The sequence below is a fragment of the Argopecten irradians genome, chromosome 14, assembly GCF_041381155.1.
Source record: "Argopecten irradians isolate NY chromosome 14, Ai_NY, whole genome shotgun sequence".
Taxonomy (NCBI): domain Eukaryota; kingdom Metazoa; phylum Mollusca; class Bivalvia; order Pectinida; family Pectinidae; genus Argopecten; species Argopecten irradians.
Window position 1 is genome coordinate 33805225 of NC_091147.1, and position 27148 is coordinate 33832372.

Below are 27148 nucleotides of genomic sequence, written 5' to 3' on the forward strand. Positions count from 1 at the left end.
CTGTGAAAATTGTTCAAACACATGTACAGTATGAACCAATATAGTTGATATTGTGAAATAAAATCACTGCACAAAAGTTATTGACATAACATATTAAATGAAGTAAAAACAACTAGGTTTACAGTATAAGATAGAAATTTTGGTGAACTCTAAGCTTCATAAGTCAAGCTTTCTTCGTTTAAATATTTCATGAGGATCGACAATGCCATATTCATTTGAAGGACCTATGATTTTGTTCCTTGCCCATGGAAAAGTAAACATCTGCTTTTTCAATTACATTGAATTTATTCACCCCCTAAAATTTCATAATGAACTGTTCCAGCCTTAACAATAAGTAAAGTTCAAATGTTTCTTTAGGGGTGGGGATGAATTAATATAAAACCCATCACCTGATGAACACCTGGTCCAAATCTTCTTATCCCTAGATTTTTGGTGTAAAACTCCATCCTATACTATTTTCTCACATTTGTTTTCATAATTGGCAGAATGAAAAACAATCAACCAATGTTTTTCGCTTCTACAACAGATGTCAATTTAATGTTAAATTCACCTGTCATATTTTCATCACATTTTTTTACTGATTTTTCTATTTGCGATATCAAGTTTGCACTTAATATCAGTTTTTCCTTCTTTCTTTTTTTTTCTCTGTTCTTTTTTTGACTTCAGATGAATGCCTTTGTCTATGAAGTAGTATAACAAATTATGTACTAACTGATATAATGAGAAAATAATGACAGATTCACTCAGTCTTCATTTACTGAACTAACTGACTATTTTCCTGATGACAGAGATGCTGGTTATTGTTTCACAAGAATTTTCTAAAATGCTGAAAGTACAACAAAACATTAATCAGAAACTATAATTAGTATCATTTAACAGATACCGTATTCGACCCAATAAGCGCCCATGTCCCTATAAGCGCCCCTCCCCCTTTTTGAGGCCTCAATTTCAATTGCCCATGCATAAATAAGGACCAAAATTACATAAAACGGTAGAGATTTGCAATAATTTTGACTAATTAGCATCTTTACATTTTTTTTTCATTTTTTAAGCGCCCTGGGCGCTTACTGGGTCGAATACGGTAATTAAAAAAAAAATTATTCATGACTCATTTACCACCACCATATACATTTTCTTCTGATTTTTAAGTTGGACCTGTTCATTATTGAAATAGGGAAGATCTTCTTATTTTTAAGTTGGACCTGTTCATTATTGAAATAGGGAAGATCTTCTTATTTTTAAGTTGGACCTGTTCATTATTGAAATAGGGAAGATCTTCTTATTTTTAAGTTGGACCTGTTCATTATTGAAATAGGGAAGATCTTCTTATTTTTAAGTTGGACCTGTTCATTATTGAAATAGGGAAGATCTTCTTATTTTTAAGTTGACCTGTTCATTATTGAAATAGGGAAGATCTTCTTATTTTAAGTTGGACCTGTTCATTATTGAAATAGGGAAGATCTTCTTATTTTTAAGTTGGACCTGTTCATTATTGAAATAGGGAAGATCTTCTTATTTTTAAGTTGGACCTGTTCATTATTGAAATAGGGAAGATCTTCTTATTTTTAAGTTGGACCTGTTCATTATTGAAATAGGGAAGATTTTCACATCATATAAAAACAAATTAGGTTGATTTATTTCCACTGCAATAACTTATAACTAACCTAGATTTCTTCATTCTCTTTTCAATTTTTTTTTCTGTCTCACTTTCATTTTAATTATCCAACGACATGACAGCAAATTCTATATATACTGTTACTATTATGAAAGCCACAATGAAAGTAATTACCATCGGTGCCTGATATCTGATAACTTATTAAACCAATTTTTTGTTCAAATAAGTTAGACCAGCTACCGGATTTCAATTTCATTCTTGGAAATTCACGTTACAATCACATTAATTCAGTTTCTGAAAATCAATTCTTCATATGTCTGTAAGATTATTTATAAGTCTTAAAGAGAAACTTTTGATTTCACAATAATTACAACTTAATCTATTCTTGATCTTAAAGAAAAATCTTCTTTAAATTTTAACAATGTTCTCCCATTTCAAAGGCTCCTCAACCGTAAGTTAACATTGTTAGATACCAGCCAACAGGAATGCTCAGAAATGAACACATTCAACCAATTAAGAACCATTTTGGGACATTCTAAAGACTTTAATCTCTACGAAGCATTCAGAAAGACATTTAGGCTAAACTTAAATGATGGGCAGTCTTGTAAGTCCTGACTCTGATGAAGTCACACATTATTTGAGACTGAATGAGCCTCCATGGACCTGGTTCTCTGTATCAAATTGGCTTCCTCTAAAGATACTAGTTCAAGGTGTGCTGATGATAGGGGTTTGTTAACACTCAATACTGTAACTAATAATAATTAACTAACATTGAACACTTTATTGACACAAAATGCAATGACATCAAATTGAGAAAAATGATTGTTGATTGGCTGAGAGATTAATGACATAATTACACTTTTTGGTTGAACATCTTTATGCGGAACCCCGTCACTTTCTTGTAGAGCAATGAAACTTTTGTCAAGAACTGCTCAAATCGCTCTGACAGTAGCGTGTTTACCTTATTAGGTGAATTTTCTTGCCTAAAAATCATTTGATCACCTCCTCAGTGGTTATGTGGTTCATCTGTTTGACGTGCGTGATTTTGGCTCTTGTATGGGTATGGTGTACAAATTGTACCTGCTTAATCACATTGATCAACGATTTGTAATTACAATGGTATCAATTAAAATACTAAACAATGATGTGGAATTTGTCAATATTCTATGTTATATGTTTCATAAAAAATATAAAACAATACATTTATGCCATATTTTGCTTCTTGGTACACAAATGATTGAATGACGTTCTGCTCAGCTATAAATAGACATGAATTGAGATTTAAATCTTTGAATTGTCAATATTATTACATGACAGGCAAGAATAACATCAACATTGCTGTTTAACTGTAAGTTGGCGTCATCAAAAATATAACAAGGATTTTAATTAGTTTGTTTTTTATAGACACACAACCAGTCTTTAATGTAATTGTGGCTATGGTCAAAAATAGAAGCTTTGATCATGCTTATACGTCTGTCATGATGGAACTTTAATTGGGTACCATTTGTGAGAATAATTAAAGTTCTAATCATTACATATTTAGAGAGTAGATAGATTAATAGAATCTTTCCCTACCTAGAGGGTATGACAACAAAATCACAACCCGAGGAGTAATGCATAAACGTCCAACCTGAGGCATGTCGAGTGACAATACCGGTGACAAATCAATGAATGGTGGGAGAATAAAAAGTCATTGGCTAGTCATCCAATATCTATTCCCTGGTTGGTTTTTTTTGCAAAATTAATGAATGAAAAAAAAAATTAGACTGCTAAACAATTGAAAACGTTTAACATTTAAGAAGTTGAACTTTGTACGAACTTGCTGTCTGTAGATTAAATGTTCTCCCGAAGAATGATTCCTTTCCCTAATTGCATATCCTACTCTCTTCTACTTTAACGTATCTCAGCTAAATATGGAACCCCAACAAATTAATTACACAAAGCAGTGAAAGATAATTAAATAATTAACTTGTTATTTAGGGGAAAAAACAAGTTTCTCCTAATTAGAAGGAATGGTTTCACTGATGATTGTAGTGGTATAATTCTCTGTTTAACATCTAACTGCATGCTTTATGTTGTTACATTTCTCTCGCCATATAACACTCTGTCGAGTTCTCTCGCCATATAACACTCTGTCGAGGCTTTGTTCCCGATTTGGTATTTCGTATAGATTCTAGGATACTATTAATTGTTGAGTGACGAGGTATACAACTCTCCCACTGGACAAGGGTTTGTGGGAAGATTATTTCATCAGAGGAATAGTGGGAGTACTGTAGTTCCTAGTACCGAAAATTTCATCTGGAGAGTCAATTGCCTCTTTTTTCATTGTATTGAAACATGTGATCTCCGAACCACTTTAACAAGGAGTTTTTAATCTAGGAAGTTTGATTAAAAAAGTTCAATTTAGCCAAAACCATTTTGATCTTTAGAGCAGACGACAGTAGGCCACATCAATGGTCTATATTGAGTACATTTTCCTGTGAACTCAAAAGATCTTTCTCAATTTTTTGCATAAAACAGAGTTATCTGCCCTTGTAGATAGGCAGCGATTGTCATGTAATGTTTTTATGTGAAACACAACATATTCTTCAGAGAAAACAACGTAATTTTTGCCCATTATGCAACAACATCCGTGGGATGTAACAGTGGGATCCCACTCACATTTTCCATGGGGATCACAATAAATTCTTATACTTGCAAGGGAGATTTCTCTATAATATGCAAACATTTTCCATGGGGATCACAATAAATACTTAAACTTTCAAGGGAGATTTCTCTATAATATACAAAGACATTGGACAATGGAGAATTATTGATTCAATTGAGTTTTGAGGATATGTAACTACATATTTCAGTTGTTATCATATCTTAGTGCTGTTTGATATAGACATTTTGCATTCAAATATAATTGTGCTAATCATATTTTGTATAAAACATTAGTATAGCTATCAATAAGACATATTGCATGAATTCATCTCGGCATGAATCTGTTCAAAATCAATTTTGCACTAGAATTTTTTGTGCTATGACAGGTTTAACTTAAAATGTTGGTTGATTCCAATATTGGACAAAGAGTATACAATGATAGAATCTATCAACTTTTTAATGACACAAAATCACATGTTAAGTGATTTGTTCTGGGAAAGTAGTAACAATACATTCAGGGACACTAGCACTGGGCTTGTCTGCTGGTAATACGTCGTAATCATTTTAGTACAGCCATCACTGATTAATAATTCAGTAGTAAACTGATCACCTTGGATTCCATTAAAAAATAAGGATTTCACAGAATGATTTATTGCTCACCGTCTAACTTAGCAAATGCCCTTTATTTTTCACCTTTCCATTTCATTTTTGGTAAAACAGATTCCTTTACCAGTCATGAGAAAATCTGAAGTCTGCATTTAACCTTTTCTTGATATTTTTAGATAGACAAGGTTTCTATATGCTCACTCCATTATCAGACTTGACTTTGCCTATAAAGGCTATAACACATAACCATAATTAGATTCTAAGTGAAAAACCAGGAACAACTACAAAATTTTCCCTGATTGAAGCTTGTTATTTATTTGAGTACATATGTACGTAAATGATAGTCAAAGGATGTCAGATAACTGCCAATGTAAAGATTTGATAAATAAATCTGCATTCCTATGTATGAATATAGAGAAATGCTTGGTCTGCCAAAAGTTCTAGGCCTTATGTGACAATCAACGTAAATATGGGAAAAGTTCAAGCCTAATATGTCATAAAACTGTGCAATAACTAGAATTGTCGCCAGACTGGCCGCCTTATACCCCTTCTGCACAAATTTAGTAAAAACTCAATTAATAGGGGACAGTGTAGAACCCTATATAGTTTACTCCACTCCCCTTTATGTTGTGGTTCTGCGTACCAATTTTTTCAAAAAATCTGTCAAGTAGTGTAGGAGGAGTTTACCAGACATAGTTGTGCCGATCACCAGACAGACAGATGGACAACCTGATTACAGTATATACACCCCCATCCCCACCCCTTAACTTTAAGAGTAACTGTCTGAAAAACATGAGATTTCGCTCACAGACACATGACCTCACAATAAATGGTTATCTGTATGGGCATTTAACTCTTTAAAAGACAAAATAAATGTAATATGATAATCATGGTGTGTAGCTAGAGATAACACAATAAAGCAGGCAATACCACTATCCCAAGGAGACGCAACACTACATCAGTCTTTCAAAATGTTGATACATTTAAGCAATATCAAACGAAACTGAAAAAACTCTTTGCCCAAGGTAATGGCTCAATCAACTGAGCTAATAAGGATTTTTAGACCTCTTATGTAAGACAATAAACATATCAAAGACAATTATAGCAATTATTACAGATAATAGCTTCCATTATTGGATCAAATTTTCATGTGGGGAAAAAAATCTCTAAATTCAGTGGCCAACTGATATCATAGTCATAATTTGTCCATGTATGTTTCAGCATGGTGTATCCTGTGAACAAAAACTGAAGTAGAAAAGAGAATAATTGAGATAAATGTTCAATAATTTATATTTTTATTACGAATGGATGGTTTCACATTTCTATGGCTTTTAAACGTCTTATTTTCCTGTCAATCGATCACCTGATATGAATCCATTACATTTCCTCCCACGATTTCTAGAACTACCGAGGCATCATCTGGATTCCTGATCAGGCTCAGATCACATGGAATATCATCAAACTTTTTCTGAATAAAAAACAAGGAACTTGAATCGTTTCATTACACAATTTTAAGACAAATCTCTCGATTTCGAAAGACAAGGAAACAAGATGCAGCCAAAGTATTCAGGGATGAAGTTTAAAAGACAATAGATCACGTCTGTCTTTTCCTATCAGTAAATCTCATTTTTCACGATAAAAACAACAATGTCGGTGTCAAAAATCCTACCTCAGATCTCCTGGCAGCTTTTCCTAGTTTTAATGTGTGTTTCATTTTTTAAAAACGTGTTATAAGGAATGGCAAACCTGTCAAACAGGTATAGAAGTTTTGAAAATGACAGCAGAATATGTGGGAGTCAAAAAGTATATATATATATATAAATGCAGAGAAAACTTAAATAGGAGTTCTGCTTGTATTATTTATTATCATTTTGTCACTTCTAAACTGTTTTAAATGGATTCCAAAAATACAGCCAAGGTGTTAGCTGATTTGACTTGTCTGTGCAGGGTTCCATCCTTCTAGCTTTCAAAACAACCTTGTGAATGATTGAAAATTCTGAAGTTTTCAAAATAAGCCTGTGAGAAACATTTATACTGCTACATGAATTTCTTTTATAATTTGTAGGCCTTTGACCATCATATCAACAAATTATCTTCAATATACAGTCAGGCCTGTCTTTACAGAACACTAAGGGTACAAATCAAAAATTCAAACCACTTCCGGCTCTCTATTTGATACACATACAATATGCATAGATGTTGTAAAATTCATTAGTGTTTCGTCCAAATTAAGAACTGTATGTCCATATGTGGCTCTCCTTATAATGAATATCAAAAACAAATATGAATTATAAATGAAATTCTGTCTATATAGCAAAATTAACAACATCTTCATTTCAATATAGACGTACAATTATATCTGATACAGTGGCTATACATAAAGGCTTTACAGCTAATGGGTGACTCGTCCAAACTGAGACGTCACTATCTATATATGGTGTACCTAATAAAAACTAACAACATCATTTGTGATAGGTTACCACAGAAAGGTCTTCAGACTTATTACACCAATCTTGTTTGATATGAGACTCCGAACTCGACATTATCTGTGGGATTGACGGCCACCGTGTTTACTTACAAATCTATCCCGATACATCACATGGTCGGAACGTGTTGATTTAGAAACGTTCACACAATTACAACGACTTTTCGTCCTGTGATTCTATAGCCTAAAAAAAGACATCAACATGTGAGGGCGAGTTACGGCGCCACAACTAACTCCTGTAAGACTTCATCAGACATTCTCCTAATCTCATCATTTTATTTACATTTTAATATATAACCGCCAAATAGGGAAGGCTGGAAATGGCCGCTGATGACTTTATCATTGAGTTACCCGCCCCAGACAAATATTGCATGTTAGAAGTGGAATCTTAGTTCTCCTCTAAGTCATTCTTCCTGTCTCATCTTGGTTCTTCTTCAACTGGAAAATCTACTTATAATTCTTAATGATAGACCCTTTATAATGTACAGGCCTTGCAATTCTTACATATTCTGTTACCGAAATGAAATATACGCAGTTAAACCCAGCTGTCTTAGTGACCACCTTTATATAAAGACTACCTGCTTAAAAAGATCAAGGTCCTAAATGGTCATTTTAAACACAATTTGACCTGTATATATACAGACAACTTGGCTCTCGAGACCATTATTCTTGGTCCCTTTGGTGGTCTTTATAGACAGGTTGGTCCCTTGGGTGGTCTTTATAGACAGGTTGGTCCCTTGGGTGGTCTTTATAGACAGGTTGGTCCCTTGGGTGGTCTTTATAGACAGGTTGGTCCCTTGGGTGGTCTTTATAGACAGGTTGGTCCCTTGGGTGGTCTTTATAGACAGGTTGGTCCCTTTGGTGGTCTTTATAGACAGGTTGGTCCCTTGGGTGGTCTTTATAGACAGGTTGGTCCCTTGGGTGGTCTTTATAGACAGGTTGGTCCCTTGGGTGGTCTTTATAGACAGGTTGGTCCCTTGGGTGGTCTTTATAGACAGGTTGGTCCCTTGGGTGGTCTTTATAGACAGGTTGGACTGTCCCTTGGGTGGTCTTTATAGACAGGTTGGTCCCTTGGGTGGTCTTTATAGACAGGTTGGTCCCTTGGGTGGTCTTTATAGACAGGTTGGTCCCTTGGGTGGTCTTTATAGACAGGTTTGGTCCCTTGGGTGGTCTTTATAGACAGGTTTGGTCCCTTGGGTGGTCTTTATAGACAGGTAGACAGGTTTGTCCCTTGGGTAGTCTTTATAGACAGGTTGGTCCCTTGGGTGGTCTTTATAGACAGGTTTGACTGTCCCTTGGGTGGTCTTTATAGACAGGTTTGACTGTCCCTTGGGTGGTCTTTATAGACAGGTTTGACTGTCCCTTGGGTGGTCTTTATAGACAGGTTGGTCCCTTGGGTGGTCTTTATAGACAGGTTGGTCCCTTGGGTGGTCTTTATAGACAGGTTGGTCCCTTGGGTGGTCTTTATAGACAGGTTGGTCCCTTGGGTGGTCTTTATAGACAGGTTGGTCCCTTGGGTGGTCTTTATAGACAGGTTGGTCCCTTGGGTGGTCTTTATAGACAGGTTGGTCCCTTGGGTGGTCTTTATAGACAGGTTGGTCCCTTGGGTGGTCTTTATAGACAGGTTGGTCCCTTGGGTGGTCTTTATAGACAGGTTGGTCCCTTGGGTGGTCTTTATAGACAGGTTTGACTGTCCCTTGGGTGGTCTTTATAGACAGGTTGGTCCCTTGGGTGGTCTTTATAGACAGGTTTGGTCCCTTGGGTGGTCTTTATAGACAGGTTGGTCCCTTGGGTGGTCTTTATAGACAGGTTGGTCCCTTGGGTGGTCTTTATAGACAGGTTGGTCCCTTGGGTGGTCTTTATAGACAGGTTGGTCCCTTGGGTGGTCTTTATAGACAGGTTGGTCCCTTGGGTGGTCTTTATAGACAGGTTGGTCCCTTGGGTGGTCTTTATAGACAGGTTTGTCCCTTGGGTGGTCTTTATAGACAGGTTGGTCCCTTGGGTGGTCTTTATAGACAGGTTTGTCCCTTGGGTGGTCTTTATAGACAGGTTGGTCCCTTGGGTGGTCTTTATAGACAGGTTGGTCCCTTGGGTGGTCTTTATAGACAGGTTGGTCCCTTGGGTGGTCTTTATAGACAGGTTGGTCCCTTGGGTAGTCTTTATAGACAGGTTGGTCCCTTGGGTGGTCTTTATAGACAGGTTGGTCCCTTGGGTGGTCTTTATAGACAGGTTGGTCCCTTGGGTGGTCTTTATAGACAGGTTGGTCCCTTGGGTGGTCTTTATAGACAGGTTGGTCCCTTGGGTGGTCTTTATAGACAGGTTGGTCCCTTTGGTGGTCTTTATAGACAGGTTGGTCCCTTGGGTGGTCTTTATAGACAGGTTGGTCCCTTGGGTGGTCTTTATAGACAGGTTGGTCCCTTGGGTGGTCTTTATAGACAGGTTGGTCCCTTGGGTGGTCTTTATAGACAGGTTGGTCCCTTGGGTGGTCTTTATAGACAGGTTGGTCCCTTGGGTGGTCTTTATAGACAGGTTTGTCCCTTGGGTGGTCTTTATAGACAGGTTTGTCCCTTGGGTGGTCTTTATAGACAGGTTGGTCCCTTGGGTAGTCTATATAGACAGGTTGGTCCCTTGGGTGGTCTTTATAGACAGGTTGGTCCCTTGGGTGGTCTTTATAGACAGGTTGGTCCCTTGGGTGGTCTTTATAGACAGGTTGTCCCTTGGGTGGTCTTTATAGACAGGTTTGTCCCTTGGGTGGTCTTTATAGACAGGTTTGTCCCTTGGGTGGTCTTTATAGACAGGTTGGTCCCTTGGGTGGTCTTTATAGACAGGTTTGGTCCCTTGGGTGGTCTTTATAGACAGGTTTGTCCCTTGGGTGGTCTTTATAGACAGGTTGGTCCCTTGGGTGGTCTTTATAGACAGGTTGGTCCCTTGGGTGGTCTTTATAGACAGATTGGTCCCTTGGGTGGTCTTTATAGACAGGTTGGTCCCTTGGGTGGTCTTTATAGACAGGTTGGTCCCTTGGGTGGTCTTTATAGACAGGTTGGTCCCTTGGGTGGTCTTTATAGACAGGTTTGGTCCCTTGGGTGGTCTTTATAGACAGGTTTGTCCCTTGGGTGGTCTTTATAGACAGGTTTGGTCCCTTGGGTGGTCTTTATAGACAGGTTTGTCCCTTGGGTGGTCTTTATAGACAGGTTTGGTCCCTTGGGTGGTCTTTATAGACAGGTTTGTCCCTTGGGTGGTCTTTATAGACAGGTTTGGTCCCTTGGGTGGTCTTTATAGACAGGTTTGTCCCTTGGGTGGTCTTTATAGACAGGTTGGTCCCTTGGGTGGTCTTTATAGACAGGTTTGTCCCTTGGGTGGTCTTTATAGACAGGTTGGTCCCTTGGGTGGTCTTTATAGACAGGTTGGTCCCTTGGGTGGTCTTTATAGACAGGTTTGGTCCCTTGGGTGGTCTTTATAGACAGGTTGGTCCCTTGGGTGGTCTTTATAGACAGGTTTGTCCAGGTCCCTTGGGTGGTCTTTATAGACAGGTTGGTCCCTTGGGTGGTCTTTATAGACAGGTTGGTCCCTTGGGTGGTCTTTATAGACAGGTTGGTCCCTTGGGTGGTCTTTATAGACAGGTTGGTCCCTTGGGTGGTCTTTATAGACAGGTTGGTCCCTTGGGTGGTCTTTATAGACAGGTTGGTCCCTTGGGTGGTCTTTATAGACAGGTTGGTCCCTTGGGTGGTCTTTATAGACAGGTTGGTCCCTTGGGTGGTCTTTATAGACAGGTTGGTCCCTTGGGTGGTCTTTATAGACAGGTTGGTCCCTTGGGTGGTCTTTATAGACAGGTTGGTCCCTTGGGTGGTCTTTATAGACAGGTTTGGTCCCTTGGGTGGTCTTTATAGACAGGTTTGGTCCCTTGGGTGGTCTTTATAGACAGGTTTGTCCCTTGGGTGGTCTTTATAGACAGGTTTGTCCCTTGGGTGGTCTTTATAGACAGGTTCCCTTGGGTGGTCTTTATAGACAGGTTTGTCCCTTGGTGGTCTTTATAGACAGGTTTGTCCCTTGGGTGGTCTTTATAGACAGGTTGGTCCCTTGGGTGGTCTTTATAGACAGGTTGGTCCCTTGGGTGGTCTTTATGGACAGGTTGGTCCCTTGGGTGGTCTTTATAGACAGGTTGGTCCCTTGGGTGGTCTTTATAGACAGGTTGGTCCCTTGGGTGGTCTTTATAGACAGGTTGGTCCCTTGGGTGGTCTTTATAGACAGGTTGGTCCCTTGGGTGGTCTTTATAGACAGGTTGGTCCCTTGGGTGGTCTTTATAGACAGGTTGGTCCCTTGGGTGGTCTTTATAGACAGGTTGGTCCCTTGGGTAGTCTATATAGACAGGTTTGTCCCTTTGGTGGTCTTTAAAGACAGGTTGGACTGTATCTCCTTGAACCAGTCTATTCTAACAAATTCCATCAATAAACCTATAAAAAGCAAGTGTTAGGCTTTGTCTGATGTCAAATTCTTATATGTTAATTCATATCCATGAAATAATTTTAAATTGAATCAATGAATTGCCAAAGTTACAAGTTATCTCCCCTGGTTTAATCTCTCTGACAGTGTAAGGTACCTAATTACAGATAAATTCTAAATTTATCACATTAAATACAAAAATCGGGAATTGGTGTGAAGCTACTTAGCCGATGATGACGTTCTTTGTGTTTGAATGACATATATTGGTCTTAAGACAAAGCTCACACAGTCCTTCTGGCTTTATCCCCCCGACTCAATCATCTCTCACGCTAAAGCCCTCAAATAAGGCTGCAGATGTATCAAGTTTATCAAAGAAGACCATTTCTGGTATAATCACTTTCTCTCATGCAATTTCCTTCTCCATTACTACATAAAGAAGCACAGAATATTGCACTGCAAATAGAAAGCTGTAAAATTAGCGGAGTATATGTGTGTGTGGGGGACAGAATTATGGAACATTATAGAGAAGATAAGACAGTTATTAGGTTCGCATTTGTTCTGCTACCCTAAATGCCTATTGCCTGTCCTTATCGAACTTCCAAAAGAATTACAAGCTAGTCTGTATATGGTATGGAACCTGGCAAATTTACAAGCATATTGGGTCATTTACAGACAAATAAAACGAATAATAATGTGAGTGTAGTCCACCTGATCTAATCTAGAATGCTCAACAGCCCATCTTATTTAACTCGCCCAAGCAGACACAAGCTGTATCATTTATTTTGTTTTTATTTTATTTTACATCCTATCAACACCCAAGGTCATTGAAGGTCTTGTCAGTTACAGCAATTTTTCGGTATATACAATACATAGCGCTAATGACGATCTGAGCTAAGTCAAGTTTTACACTGCCTACTCTAAATGATAGCTGGATATTTCTCATCTGAGAAAAGGATCGGTCTGTGCTGAAGTGGTTGTACTTGAAACACATAATTCTTATTGCTCAGGTAACCAGATTATGAACCAATCTTACATACTTATGTTATTGTTTACCCATTCCAAAATGATGTTTTCTTTAGAAGACATAATCTATGATTGGCTAATTTAGTTTTAACATTATTGTTTACCTAATCCAAAATGATGTTACTTTTGAAGACATCATCTATGATTGGCTAAGTTTTAACATTATTGTTTAGCCAATTCAAAATGACATTACTTTTGAAGACATCATCTGTGATTGGCTAATTTAGTTTTAACATTATTGTTTAGCAAATCCAAAATGACATTACTTTTGATGACATCATCTATGATTGACTAAGTTTAAGATTTTAGATTCAAGATCATTTTCTGATGCCAAGAACCTGTATCTTTTGAATGTTGATCAGTATAACGAAGACAATTAATTACTTTATATAGTATGACACTAAATCCTGCAAATTGACAAGAAAGACATCCCATCTGAAGATTTAATGAACAAAAATATCTGGACGGTATCACCATGATACTGTCATATAGTACACTGTGGTGGCCGTTAACTTTTTCTTCTTACAACAGATGTCAGTTCTGATCTGAGCGCGTTTGTTATCAAATTTCGGTACAAAATATTCACTTCTCAAGTCATAAATATTCTCCAATGTGAATAAAAAGTAAATTAAGATGGAAATTTAATTAGTTTAACAAAGCAGGAAGCAAAACATTTTTATCATAAATATTACCACAAAGTGTGTTTTTGCTACACACACCAATAAATGACATTTTACGACGGATATAGGTTACCTTAAGTCGGATAGTGTTTATTTCATTTTCCCTACCTTAAATCTTTTAAGCGAGATATGTTAAGGAAACATAAACTCATTTACCCCTGACAACACATTTAAACTCTTCAAATGCAATGACTGGGACAGCTCATTATGAACTTACTGGGGAGAATGCATGGATTAGCGAAAATGCTTTGGCTTCAAACCTCAAATTCCTGAATCCCTACAAAGTTTTGGAATCTTACAGTGGCACCCAGATGAAATTCGAAAATACTCAATTTTTTTTTAGGAAAACATCAAGAAAACTTGGTTTAGACACAGGGCAAAATGGTTCAGCTTGACGATAGGAACAACAGCTGTACTCGACACTGCACACCAAAGAATCCTACCAATTCAATATCTCCATTAGCTTTGGAAGTCGAAAAGTACAGAGACATTTTGATGGGATAAAAGCACTATGTCAACAGTTCAGAAAGGTGATAAATATTTGTTAGAAACTCTGAAAACAAGTTTTAACTGAGGGCGGTATAAACCTTGGTAATTGTTTTCGCCAAACAAACACAATAATCTTGATTAACCCTATCCGAAAACATGTACATTATAATCATGCAGAACCACCACTTCTAAGCAAAAACTGTGAAAGTTTGTTAAGGTGTGTAAAAGAATGTGTATAACGGTGTACGTGTACGTTTATGAAAGGCAATAATGATGATGAAGGTTGATGATATGACGATAAGGATGATGATGATTTTGATGGTAATATTTCTGATTATCTCTGATAATGATGTTCATGAGGATAATGATAAGATGCTGATAATGATGATGATAATCATGATGAAGAAGATAAGATGTTGATAATGATGATGATGTTAATGATGATTGATGACGAATGATTGCTTTTTGTTTTATACTACATGTATATATAAATGCCTTAAAAAATAAACAATAACAAAAAAACAAAAAAAATTCTTGAAAGAATTCTAACTTAAATAGGCAACATTTGGTTGGAACTTCTAATTATTATTTTTTTTTCAATTGCAAGCCATGCCAAAACTTGCGACCGGATAGAAGGTAGTTCATAAAGTCAGAAGGATTATTATGATTCTCTAAATGAATAAAGGAGACAAACATCTTCAGAAATGCTATCAGTGGACTGAACTCATTGGTTTTTTTTGGGTTTTTTGTTTTTTGTTTTATGCTACTTCTAACCCTTCTGTATACCACAGAAGATTGACGACATAGAAAGAAAAAACATAAGTTTAATGAGTCCAAAGCACTGGTAAATAATGGTATAAAGTGCATACTCAAGGGTCCTGTAAAATTTTTTCACCAGTACTCGACCGTCTGGCATGTAGTAAGTAGTGTAGTATGCAGTAGAGCCTGTCCAGAAAATTTCTCTCTTACACTTGACAGGGTTATCCCACGGTTGCTAGGGAAAAGATAACTCTGTTTTTTTACCGGGGTCGAGTAAAAACATCTCACACGTGCTAGACAATGACGTGACGTCATCAATACAAGTGGCGACTTTTGTTGGCCACATCATTATTTTTGTTGCATTGCGACATTCCAATGATGGCGGTGGAAATGTTTATAAACAACTGCATATTCAAAATGTTTCGTTAAGGTATGGGAGGAAAAGAATCAAACATGGGTCTGTCAGGAGGACAAAGATATATTTATGAACCTTCTTGAAAGATTTTGACCAGCACTTGTTTTGATGCTAAAGACATTTCTATGATGGCGACACATTGGTAATCCATCAAAACACTGTTGATGACATCATCAGTTTTGATGCAATACAACATTTTAGTGATGATGATACATTAAACATCTTTTAAACAAGTGAAATTCCATCAAGTATGGAAGGCTTGTCCAAACCAGCTTACAGGAGAGCCCCAAACTTAGCTCCAAACCAGCTTACAGGAGGTCCCCAAACTTAGCTCCAAACCAACTAACAGGAGAGCCCCAACTAAGCTCCAAACCAACTAACATGAGAGCCCCAAACTTAGCTCCAAACCAGCTTACAAGAGGGCCCCAAACTTAGCTCCAAACCAGCCTACAGGAGAGCTCCAAACTTAGCTCCAAACCAGCTTACAGGACAGCCCCAAACTCAGCTCCAAACCAGCTTACAGGACAGCCCCAAACTTAGCTCCAAACCAGCTTACCGGACAGCCCCAAACTTAGCTCCAAACCAGCCTACAGAAGAGCTCCAAACTTAGCTCCAAACCAGCTTACAGGACAGCCCCAACTTAGCTCCAAACCAGCTTACAGGAGGGCCCCAAACTTAGCTCCAAACCAGCTGACAGGAGGGCCCCAAACTTAGCTCCAAACCAGCTTACAGGAGAGCCCCAAACCAGCTTACAGGGGGGCCCCAAACTTAGCTCCAAACCAGCTTACAGGACAGCCCCAAACTTAGCTCCAAACCAGCCTACAGAAGAGCTCCAAACTTAGCTCCAAACCAGCTTACAGGACAGCCCCAAACTTAGCTCCAAACCAGCTTACAGGAGGGCCCCAAACTTAGCTCCAAACCAGCTTACAGGAGAGCCCCAAACTTAGCTCCAAACCAGCTTACAGGACAGCCCCAAACTTAGCTCCAAACCAGCTTACAGGACAGCCCCAAACCAGCTTACAAGAGGCCCCCAAACTTAGCTCCAAACCAGCTTACAGGAGAGCCCCAAACTTAGCTCCAAACCTGCTTACAGGAGAGCCCCAAACTTAGCTTCAAAACAGCTTACAGGAGAACCCCAAACTTAGCTCCAAACCAGCTTACAGAATAGCCCCAAATTTAGCTCCAAACTAGCTTACAGGAGAGCTTCAAACTTAGCTCCAAACCAGCTTACAGAGAGAGCTCCAAACCAGCTTACAGGAGAGCCCCAAACTTAGTTCCAAACCAGCTTACAGGAGAGCCCCAAATTTAGCTCCAAACCAGCTTACAGGAGAGCCCCAAATTTAGCTCCAAACCAGCTTACAGGAGAGCCCCAAACTTAGCTCCAAACCAGCTTACAGGAGAGCTCCAAACTAGCTTACAGGAGAGCCTCAAACTTAGCTCCAAACCAGCTTACAAGAGAGCTCCAAACCAGCTTACAGGAGGGCCCCAAATTAAGCTCCAAACCAGCTTACAACAGGGCCCCAAATTTAATTAACTCTAAACAGAACTTGGATAACTTTTATGCAAGTAATACTCATATACATGACAGAAAAAACATCTACTGGTGATTTGTAAATGTGGATCATCTAGATTCTACCTGAACCACCTCTAACTAAAACAAATGTATCCTGGGCCCAGTTTCACGAACATTCCTTAAGGAATTCCCTGACTTAAAATTACCCTTAAGAAAGCATTACAGAAGAGAAGAGAACAACTTAAGTTAAGGAGTTTTCCTTAACTTTTGTCATACTTTTCTATGGAGAATTTTATGTTAAGGAATTCCTTAAGTATGTAAGGAATGTTTGTGAAACTGGGCCCAAGACTTGACTAGGAGAGTCCCATAAATCACTGAACCTTACATCAGAGAAGGTCAGAAATCATAGTGGAGATTGTAGAAAATCAGGGATGAAGGGTTGTAATTTTACTAAAAGTGATTTCCTAATCTGTCAGACACTTCCTTAAAAAGTATATTAATCTTATTACACAGCACATCACCTTGTACCGGTATAAACAACCATCTATGTCTGATACTCAAACTTGTGTATTTTAACAAAGAACCAGACATATCTGCAAAATACATAAGAATATTTCACCTTTTGTTAGGCATGGTTATTGGCTATTTTAGGCATTGATAGTTACGTCATGACAAAGGGTAGGGAAAGACATTCTTTCAAGAATTTGTAATGTCGTACAACCATTCTGGTACCAACAACTGTGAACATGACATCCTATTCTGGGACCAAAGATTTGAAGCCTAATATCAGATTCCCGGATATCAGCACATCAGAGTATGACTCATATGGTGGTACAAATATGACTCATGGCTTTTATCAATCAATCAATGCATGACGTCAGATTCTTATACCAGCAACTAATGACATGACATCATTTTCTCATGAGTTTCAATATCAGGCAGTACCTGGTACTTTTTGCCGTTAAACCTGGCTGTGGTACCGCCTGATTTGGGCTAAATTACATTAGATAGCATACAGATAGTACAGAAAAGGACCCCCTGAAATTGAAATTGTACCTCCTGTCCTGAAAGATAATGATGACCCTGTATTCTGTATATCAAAAAATTCAGAGCTTGACGTCACATTCTGGTACCAACAAATCAAGCTCATATTCGGATACAAATGACTCCAAACATGACATTGTATTTTGTACAAACAGCTCTGAAAAATAACAAAAACACTTACCTGAACAGCAGGAATCCAAGGGAGGTCACTGCTACTCTTCTCACGTCATCGTTGACATCACTGACCTACAAGTGACAAAGTTAATATTCAAGGTTAATTTGAACTGTGTTAATATTACATCTTTTGATAATTAGTCACATATACAGTTTTTTCTACAACAAATTTTTTCATGAATATTTTATGTCATGGTCCAGATAGGTATTGAAAAAGATGACTTATTTGAGATCAAGGTCACAATGACCTGAAGATGGTGTATCAATGTGGAAGGGACACCTAAGATAGATGTTTATACACACAAGATAGACAGATGGTTAGACAGACAGACAGACAGATAACAAAAACAAGGACAGACAGACAGAGACAGACATAAGGACAGACAGACAGAGACAGACACAAGGGCAGACAGACAGATGCAGACAAAAGGACAGACAGACAGAGACAGACACAAGGACAGACAGAGACAGACACAAGGACAGACAGACAGAGACAGACACAAGGACAGACAGACATAGACAGACACAGGGACAGACAGACAGAGACAGATACAAGGACAGACATGGACAGATACAAGGACAGAGACAGACACAAGGTCAGTCAGATGACAGACACAAAGACAGAGACAGACACAAGGACAGACAGACAGAGACAGACATAAGGACAGACAGACAGAGGCAGACATAAGGACAGACAGACAGAGGCAGACAAAAGGACAGACAGACAGAGACAGACACAAGGACAGTCAAATGACAGACACAAAGACAGACAGATGACAGACACAAGGACAGTAGACAGATGACAGACATGAGGACAGACAGAGACAGACAGATAAATGACATAGTTTATATTCAATAAAAATTTCTATCCCTCTCTTAGACAAGTACAACATATTGAAAGTCACTCAACATCCCCACTGTTAAATTTAACAGTACCAGATATCAGCTGTTATGATTATAAAAGTGATGTTGTAGTGGTCAACAAGATAAAGACAAGATAATGGTAAATCATCAGTGTAGGATCTGTAGCTGAAAATTACTTTGTTATACTGGTGAACATCTACTTCATACAGATACAACAAATCTCATTGGCCCTTCAGGACCAGTCACATTGGGTCAATCTCATCACCAGATGTCACTGGTATTAAGAATATTGTACATTAGGGACCTTCCTAAATCCCGAAAGAAACACTTGAAAGGGGTCAAAAGGTCAGCTCCATCCGAGGGATCATGGAATACACATTGTCTTGATTAGGAAGTACCTGGGGATAGACATGGGCGTACTAATTGGTTTCTCAAGGCCCTCATGGGTATTTTAAAGTATTTTTCACAAAATGCCTACACTGATTGAGTTGATTGAATCCATGCAGATAAACTTTTACCAATTGACTTTGATAGCAAAATTGATAAAAGAAAGTTGGTTTACAAAATTTAACCTGTTCATCCCTGAAGACACACTTGAACCATTCCAATTCAGAGACTATACGAGTTTGTTATGACTTTTCAGGGGTCAATTTGTTCAAGCTTGTATATGTACAGGTCCTACTAGAAAGCAAAAGATGCCTAAATATAGGTCAGTTCTAAAAGGACTCTATAGAAGAATCAGATATCTGTATCCCGGTGAACAGCTTTCAGGCGATTCATTTTTCATTACTTAATTGAACAGGTTTATGGCAGATTAGTGACACCTAATAGACCCGCTTTAATGGCATTATTTCACAGATATATCTATAAAAACTGGGAATGTATTGATCTGGCTACCGGTTGTACAGCGTTTACCTTGACTATCAAACTGAGCACACCAGTATCTAATACTGCCACATATTATAACGCACAGATGGGAATCTGTTGAATTTAGGGATGTGGAAAAACTTTAAAATGTACTCATCCGTCGGAACAAGTGCTCCTCTAAACTTTACTCGTCCTTGGGGCATTTTCACTAGCCTTCAATATTTTCCAGATAATTAATCATCAGAGACTGTGTATATATTATCATTTGTTTTAGAAGTATTCAGTTGATTGTCAGTTTTAAATTGAGCGATAAACGAAGCATGCATTTTAGATTATAATTAAGGTCGATGTCGTAATCAGCATGAGAAATGTTTACTCGTCCGACGGACAAGTGTTCCATACGTCTGGGTAAGCAAATGAGTACATTTCCCAAGCCCCTGAAATTTTATGAACAACCAAGAGTTTTGTTTGTCAGATCAATGGCTGAAACATTATCATCTGACCCTGGTATATTGTATATAAATATGTAACTCATTCACCCCTCAAAATTCATAATGGACTGTTCCTGCTTTTGAATCAGAAGAGTTCAAATGTATCTTCAGGGGCGATTGAGTTAACGCTAGTAGGTAAATTGTTTTCTTAATACATGTAACATTTTCATATCCCTCGTCAAAGGCTTATATTATGTAACCGAAAAATTTGAAGGAATAGTCTCTGTTGTATAAATAAGTATTGACGATTATGTTCAGACAGTTTTAACAAGCTATAAATATACAGTCAAACCTGTCTATAAAGACAACCAAAGGAACAAAAAATTTTCTTTTAGCCATGTGGCCTTTATTTACAAATTGTGTTATAAAGGACAATTTAGTGCCTTTGGAAAGTGGTTATGAAGTAATTGGTCTTTATACAGAGGTGGTCACTATGGCAGGTTTTACTGTATGCATATACTGTATACATCTACCATAATTTGTTATGAATGAGACGTAAGGTTAAAAACATTTGTATGCGACTCTTAATTCCTTTTTGAGCTTTAATCAAAAATAGGGTTCAAAAACAATAAAACTGAATATGTACCTCACAAAAATCAATATTTCATATCTTTTCTAAAAATTTCTTCAAACGCTTGAAAATTGTGCAGAAGTTTTTTCAGACACCATATACATACCGTATATATATTTGAATACAGAAAGAGATGAATAAGTATAGGTTTTGGATAACCATTAAAGATGAGGAATGTCAGACTCCAGTTTATTGATCAACAAGAAGTCGGTCAGTTACACCTGGCCAGATTAGCAAGCAAGCAGGCGAACCACTTCACAGACAAGTCGTTATACTGCATGTAAGCCATGTATAGGATTACTTAGAGAGGCAAAGATGTCAAGTATTACTACTACACATGGTACAAAGAGTGGTCATACCTGTATTAAAGGGCATCCATGCAGAAACCCTCGGGGCACCCTAAGGGTCAGCCCAAACACTCTACAATTTTGAATCCCCAACCAATAAGGATCTGTCATACAAAATTTGTGCAATATCCATTTATAACTTTCAGACAAGAAGTCGTTTACAGATAATGGCCAAATAAATCCCTTTGGACCCCGTGGCTTGGGTTCTTGGAAAGTGAACGGACAAGCGAAATATTATGACTGGCCTTTTTTCACTATTTTAGAAATGATGCATGTAGCTTTCAATTTGGGCAAATATGAGACAAAACCAAGATTTAGATAAGATAACAGAATATGAAATAAAACATTGCTTTTCTGAAGCAAGTACACAAATATTTGAAGTCTTATCATTCACTAAATTAATTCAAATGTTTTGAATAAGTTTCAAGTAACTTGGATTTGGGGAAATTTAAGGGTTAAATTGGCAAAGCATAAAAGGCTTTGCCATTGGTAATAACCAAAAATGTTGCTGAAAAATGTCCTGAATGATATTGTTGAGCTCAGCATTGTACCTTATTACATATGTATAAGGTCAAGTATAAAATTCACAAACTTGGTAGAAGACTTTTAAAAATTTCTATCTTTAAAGAGTATAGTTTCTGTCATGAAAATTGTGGAAACTTCAGTCAATTTGGCTCCTTTGGACTCTAAGGGAAGGGTGTCAGTCACACCAATATGCACATAATATGAGACACAACAGACAACAAATGATGCAAAAAAAAAGTTGATAAAAAAGTCATATGAGGTCACAAATTTTGATAAAATTGTATAAATTGGGGTGTACATTATTATAAGGGCATAGATAAACTCTAAGTGGTACTGAATAACGCATATAAATGTATATTGAAAGCTTCATATTATAATTCGTTCTACCTCATTATACTTGACACATGACTGACAAACAGGTTCACATCTGGTGAACTACCAAGGTACATTTACGCATAATCTAATTTCGTAATTTTGCAATAAGAGGAAAATAATCGCAAAAATGAATGATGGCAAATTTGATCGCAAAGTTATATAATAAATTCTTAATAAAACAGAATTCAAGAAACAAAATTACTGCAAATTTGTGGTACATAATGAAAAACACAAAATTATTTACTTATACAACGTTTTTTACCATTGCATAGCATCCAGTTGACCCTCGACTTTAAGCATATTCTGAAGTCAAATCATCCTTTCTCAGAATCAGAAGATTGAAAGCCTATGACAAATAAACATGTGCTTCAAACTCAATATATGATTATTGAGAATCAAAAACATACCCTCAGGGGTCTACCGGATGCCGGCATTATTTATTGTTCAAAAATACACTTACTGCCACATGTAGTAGTCGCCTAATAGCCTGGTTGTTTGCGGATCCGCAGTATGCCATCGCGATTGTGAACATGCCGGACCATCGGAGGATTGGGTCTTTATCTCGACACAGGCTCTCAATGAGTGTATCAGCTTCCTCCAGTCGTCCATACATGGTCAGCGAGATCCCTACGGCCAACCCTCGTAGGATCTTTTCGTGTTGGGTTTCCTTAGCATACTGTGTAACAGAAAATTTTAGAGACTTAGCTTTTGCGTACTGTAAACAATGTAAAACAGGTAAGCACAACGTTGAATTTGTAAATCTTGAACACAAGACTCTGCTTTTTATTGTGTGTGGATGCTTTAGACTAAAACAAAAACAGAAAATTTTAGCGACTTACATTTTCCATGTTGTAAACAATTTTTTCAATTAAATTATAGCATGAAATAAATCTAAAACATGTAAGCACTATGATTAAATTGCAAATCTTGAACTTTTTTTGTATTTGGATGCTATAAACTAAAACAATCTTACATGGGTCTGTTATGTGGACAAGCTTAATTCAGCTAAGTAAAAGATTGTGGCTTGTCAACCCAAGGCTTGCCGAGGGTTCACGGCCAAAATCTTTCACAAGAGTCGAGATATCCCTGTCTTCTTGACAGATCCATGTTGTTTCTTTTTTCCAATATTTTAACGAAAAATTATGAAAATTAAGTTGTTTAGAAACATTTACATAAGACATCTTCACATTGACGTCGCAACACATCAAAATTAATGACGTTGACAATGGTTGCCACCTTATTGATAACATCATTGTCTAGTGCATGTTGGCCATCTTTAAGCAGGGTATGTTATCCCTAGCAACCTTGAGATAACTCTGTCAAGTATGGAAGAGAGAACCACCTACCCTGGAACATTGTCTCATACATACTGGCCGATAAAAGGGAAACCATCAAATTTATCATATAAAAGATGACCTGGTACAATATACAAATATAGTGCCATCCTCTTCTGACATAGCTACCAATGCTTTGCACATAACTACTGGAATGGTTCTCTTCCATAAGGGTTAATATTGACCTTGGAATATGTCTGCCTTACAAGGATTTGTTGACCTTGCGACATGACCTTGACCTACTTACCGAGACCATGTCTCCTATAGCAGTGGCGGACTTTGTACCCAACATTACTAGCCCCATGGCCAGGCCAGCGGCTTCACCTGGGTAAACATACACAGTTTATTACAGATCGGGTTCATGTAGTGATGAATGTAATCGAAAGGATTAAATAAATCATTTATTTGCCATGCTTAAAACAAAGGGATACTTATATTCAGTAATCTTCACGGGATTCTACTAGAGACTTTATTTCATGATTATGATTTTTTTTCCCTTTTTTGTGCATTCTTATTTATTATTAACATATTTTTTGTAAATTTTGTGTCTTTTTATCCATAATAAAAAATGACCCAATTAATGAAAAAGTAAAGTTATTACAACCATTACTTATCATGAATCTATATTAAAGCTAAGTTTTCTGTTTTGAGAAAGACACAAAATTCAAATTGTAAATGTAAGAAATTGAAAGAAAATTTTTACATGAAAAGTAATACATGAACTACACATACCTGTTACAGCGTCGTCTTGGTATAAATTAAATTTTAGTTGTTCATAAACATCTGAAATATAATGTAACAAAAGTTATCAAAAATAGTTCATCATATTACAAGGGCCCAATGGGCCCGAATCGCTCACCTGCTATCTGGTATTTATACATGGTTCATACTTAACAAATAGGAAAGTGAATAAGAATATATATCATGCCCAAGCACATTAGAGTGATAATGATTGTGAAACATTTGATAAAAAATCAAATAAATATTTAACATCGCCTGGTGGGTCCCACTTAGTCAAATAAGTCAAAGTTAGCCGACATTGTAACGTCGTTGCCGAGAACGTCATGTGACTACCGTAACTAGGTAACGTCTGTCCGAACTCTTCCGAAAACGGGTGATGAACTTTCCGACTTCCGTTTGGCAATAATCGGCAATAATCGTAACTTCTATGGCGACCAGTTTAAAATGAAGGCATGTTTACATGTATCGACTTTCAACAACTGCTGTACCAAAGTTACTTAAAAACATTATAAATATTCTTTAATATATCTTAATTTTAACTACATCTACAAATGCTAACAATATCGGAGTCGAATTTAACTTGAATTTTTGTTGATAGTTACGTATAGTGTTGCTTTAATTAGGCTAATTACCTTGTCTAGCTGTCCCCATCGCTGCCAGTCCGACACCTAAACAACCTCCGTGTCTAACCATCTGAAATAAAATTTACAATAATCATATTTAATTCATTCTACAGAAAAAACACATTGAATTCACCAAGATATCTGAATGACAATACCAAGCATTGTCTGTAAAACCAACCTCTATTACATGTTGAGCATAACAACAATAATGTAGGTTTGGTAATAACGATTAATACTTACATCTGTTGAGGCATCTTTTAACTGATTTAATAAATAGTCTGTAATCTCCCCTCCGTGGTTTGCGTGGATTAAACCTGAAAAATAAAAATAGTCAATAGAAGTTTAACCTATTAAACAGAACACTGCATTTAGCGTTTGTTATTAAAGATTCTGAATCATATCCATAACATCCATTTCCTTTCTTGCAAATTACAGAGTTATCTGTCCTTGCAGGTAGGTATTGATTGTGACTTCAATATTTTGTTATAGAAAATATTATTTTCTATTATCTTCTCAAAAAACTATTACCTTTTGCTCAAAAAACATGTTATTTAAAAGAAAAAAACATGTTATTTAAAAGAATTTTTTAAGTTTTAATATTACAGTCAATTTAAAAGCTGTTAAATGAAATACTGCTCAACGTATCTCTTTTCATACAATCAAAATTAAGTGCAGTAAAACCCCTCTAACTCGAACCCAGATTCCTTGAATACCTCTATTTGTCGAACTGGTCGTACGGTCCCGACCGTGTCCCTATATAATCTATGTAACAACACCCGGGATAGCTCCAACAGCTATTCGTCTAATACCCCTCATTCCCCGAACAGAAATATATCCCCGTTTCATCAAATACATAGTATTTACCCATGTATTCGTAAAACAGGTGTTTGGCCCTTGAGAATTGTTTAACTGTGTCACACCTGACTGCACCGACCCGTATGGATAATTGCTAACGATCTTTTGTTAATACAGTTGTCGTATCAAGCCTTTGGGTAATTAAGGGATTAACAGTGTCAGTATTACCGACCTTGATTTTATTAGAACATTTCAGAAAGGGTATTAAATTATCGCTGTTTCTCTCTTAATAATTTTCGCTGTAAATACCAAAATACAGAAGTTGTTGTTCTGTGTTAATAGAAAGTACGCATTGTAAAATGACAAAGAAGCGGAAAAAATCGCTGCTTCCGCCTAACTATATAAGTTCACCTTTTTATTCCTATGTTGTTTTTATTTGATAGGCAAACGCAATGTTATTTATCGAAAGATGTAAACAATACTACCAAACGATATGCAAATTCTATCAGTGCGTTCCGTATCTTTTCCCATAAATTGTATTTTGTAATTTTACTAGTGAACACATGCAACCTAACGCTTTTAGATCTATAGGTATCGTTTTTTATGTCCATAATTATGCTGGTTAACAACTTTATTGTGAGTATGTATTTTTAAATAATTGAAAATGTACTCCTTGTTGACCAATATGGATTGTAAATTGACCTAGATGACGATCGCTTACTCTGCTGTGAATGACATTTGATTTACGATTGTTGGTTTTTTTCAACTTGATATTGCTATCGATAAAACACTTAAATAAAGAAATCCATAATGCTAAAAGATAGAGTTATTTAAAATTTCATCGCCATGCATTGTTTGTCATAGTTTGAAACAGGACATTTTGACTGTAGATCGTGACCAACCTCGGATGAGTCAAATACCCTGTATTCCTTGAACTATTGACCTGGTCCCCTGCTGTTTGCGCAAGTGATAGGGGTTTTACTGTACAAACTTCACTTTTAACAGGTAACTGCTATTAAAATCACTATTTTCTGCTTGATCAAAAGTAGTATACAGAAAATGCGAAAACCCAGTAATGTTTGGGTAAGTATATGTTTCCTCTTTACTTACCTAAAGCATATAAGCCACCACCTTCTGAATAAGCAGATCCTGGACCAGAATCTTTAGGTAAGTATGTTGACATTAGATTTAGAGCTTCTTTTTCATGACCCTGGAAAACACAACAGGACAAATACAGGTTTGTTAGCAAGAAATCGGGAATAAATAGATCCTGTTCTCTTATACTTGTATACAGGTGTAGAACTTGGTTATCATATGTAATATACCGTGTCACGCGTGGCTGTGATTACTTGGCTACCGTGCAATACAATCACTTGACGTCACTGCATTAATAAAATGCTGTTTTCTCAATAATATTTGAATTTCTTGTTTGACATATTACCACAACTTTAACTATTTTTCACAAAATAGAATCATGATGTGAACATCATTACCATTAATTTATTTTCCTGCTACATGTGCATGCAATATTCCACTATTTTTTTAGCAATTTGAAAATAATGACTTGTACTTAGTCTGATTAAAATCAGGTCAGTATAAAGAGACTATTATTAACCTATTAAAGGGAAAAGTCCACAAATATCATTAGACTTATCTTGTGTACTGTATGTCTTTGGTCGACATTTGATTCTTTTAGGCCAGTAAAAAAATACATAAACCTAATCAC

At 37.0% G+C, this 27148-nt stretch overlaps 1 protein-coding gene across 1 annotated transcript in view; it reads right to left on the reverse strand.

Moving 5' to 3' along the window:
• LOC138308195 (26S proteasome non-ATPase regulatory subunit 1-like) overlaps positions 1-27148 on the reverse strand; it is a 206243-nt gene that overhangs the window by 168752 nt on the left and 10343 nt on the right. The window contains exons 15-21 of the mRNA XM_069249141.1: positions 26533-26632; positions 24868-24941; positions 24637-24697; positions 23996-24046; positions 23511-23587; positions 22390-22605; positions 17897-17961 (exon numbers count right to left, since the gene is read on the reverse strand). Coding sequence (XP_069105242.1) covers positions 17897-17961; positions 22390-22605; positions 23511-23587; positions 23996-24046; positions 24637-24697; positions 24868-24941; positions 26533-26632 — 644 coding nt within the window. The remainder of the gene's footprint in view (positions 1-17896; positions 17962-22389; positions 22606-23510; positions 23588-23995; positions 24047-24636; positions 24698-24867; positions 24942-26532; positions 26633-27148) is intronic.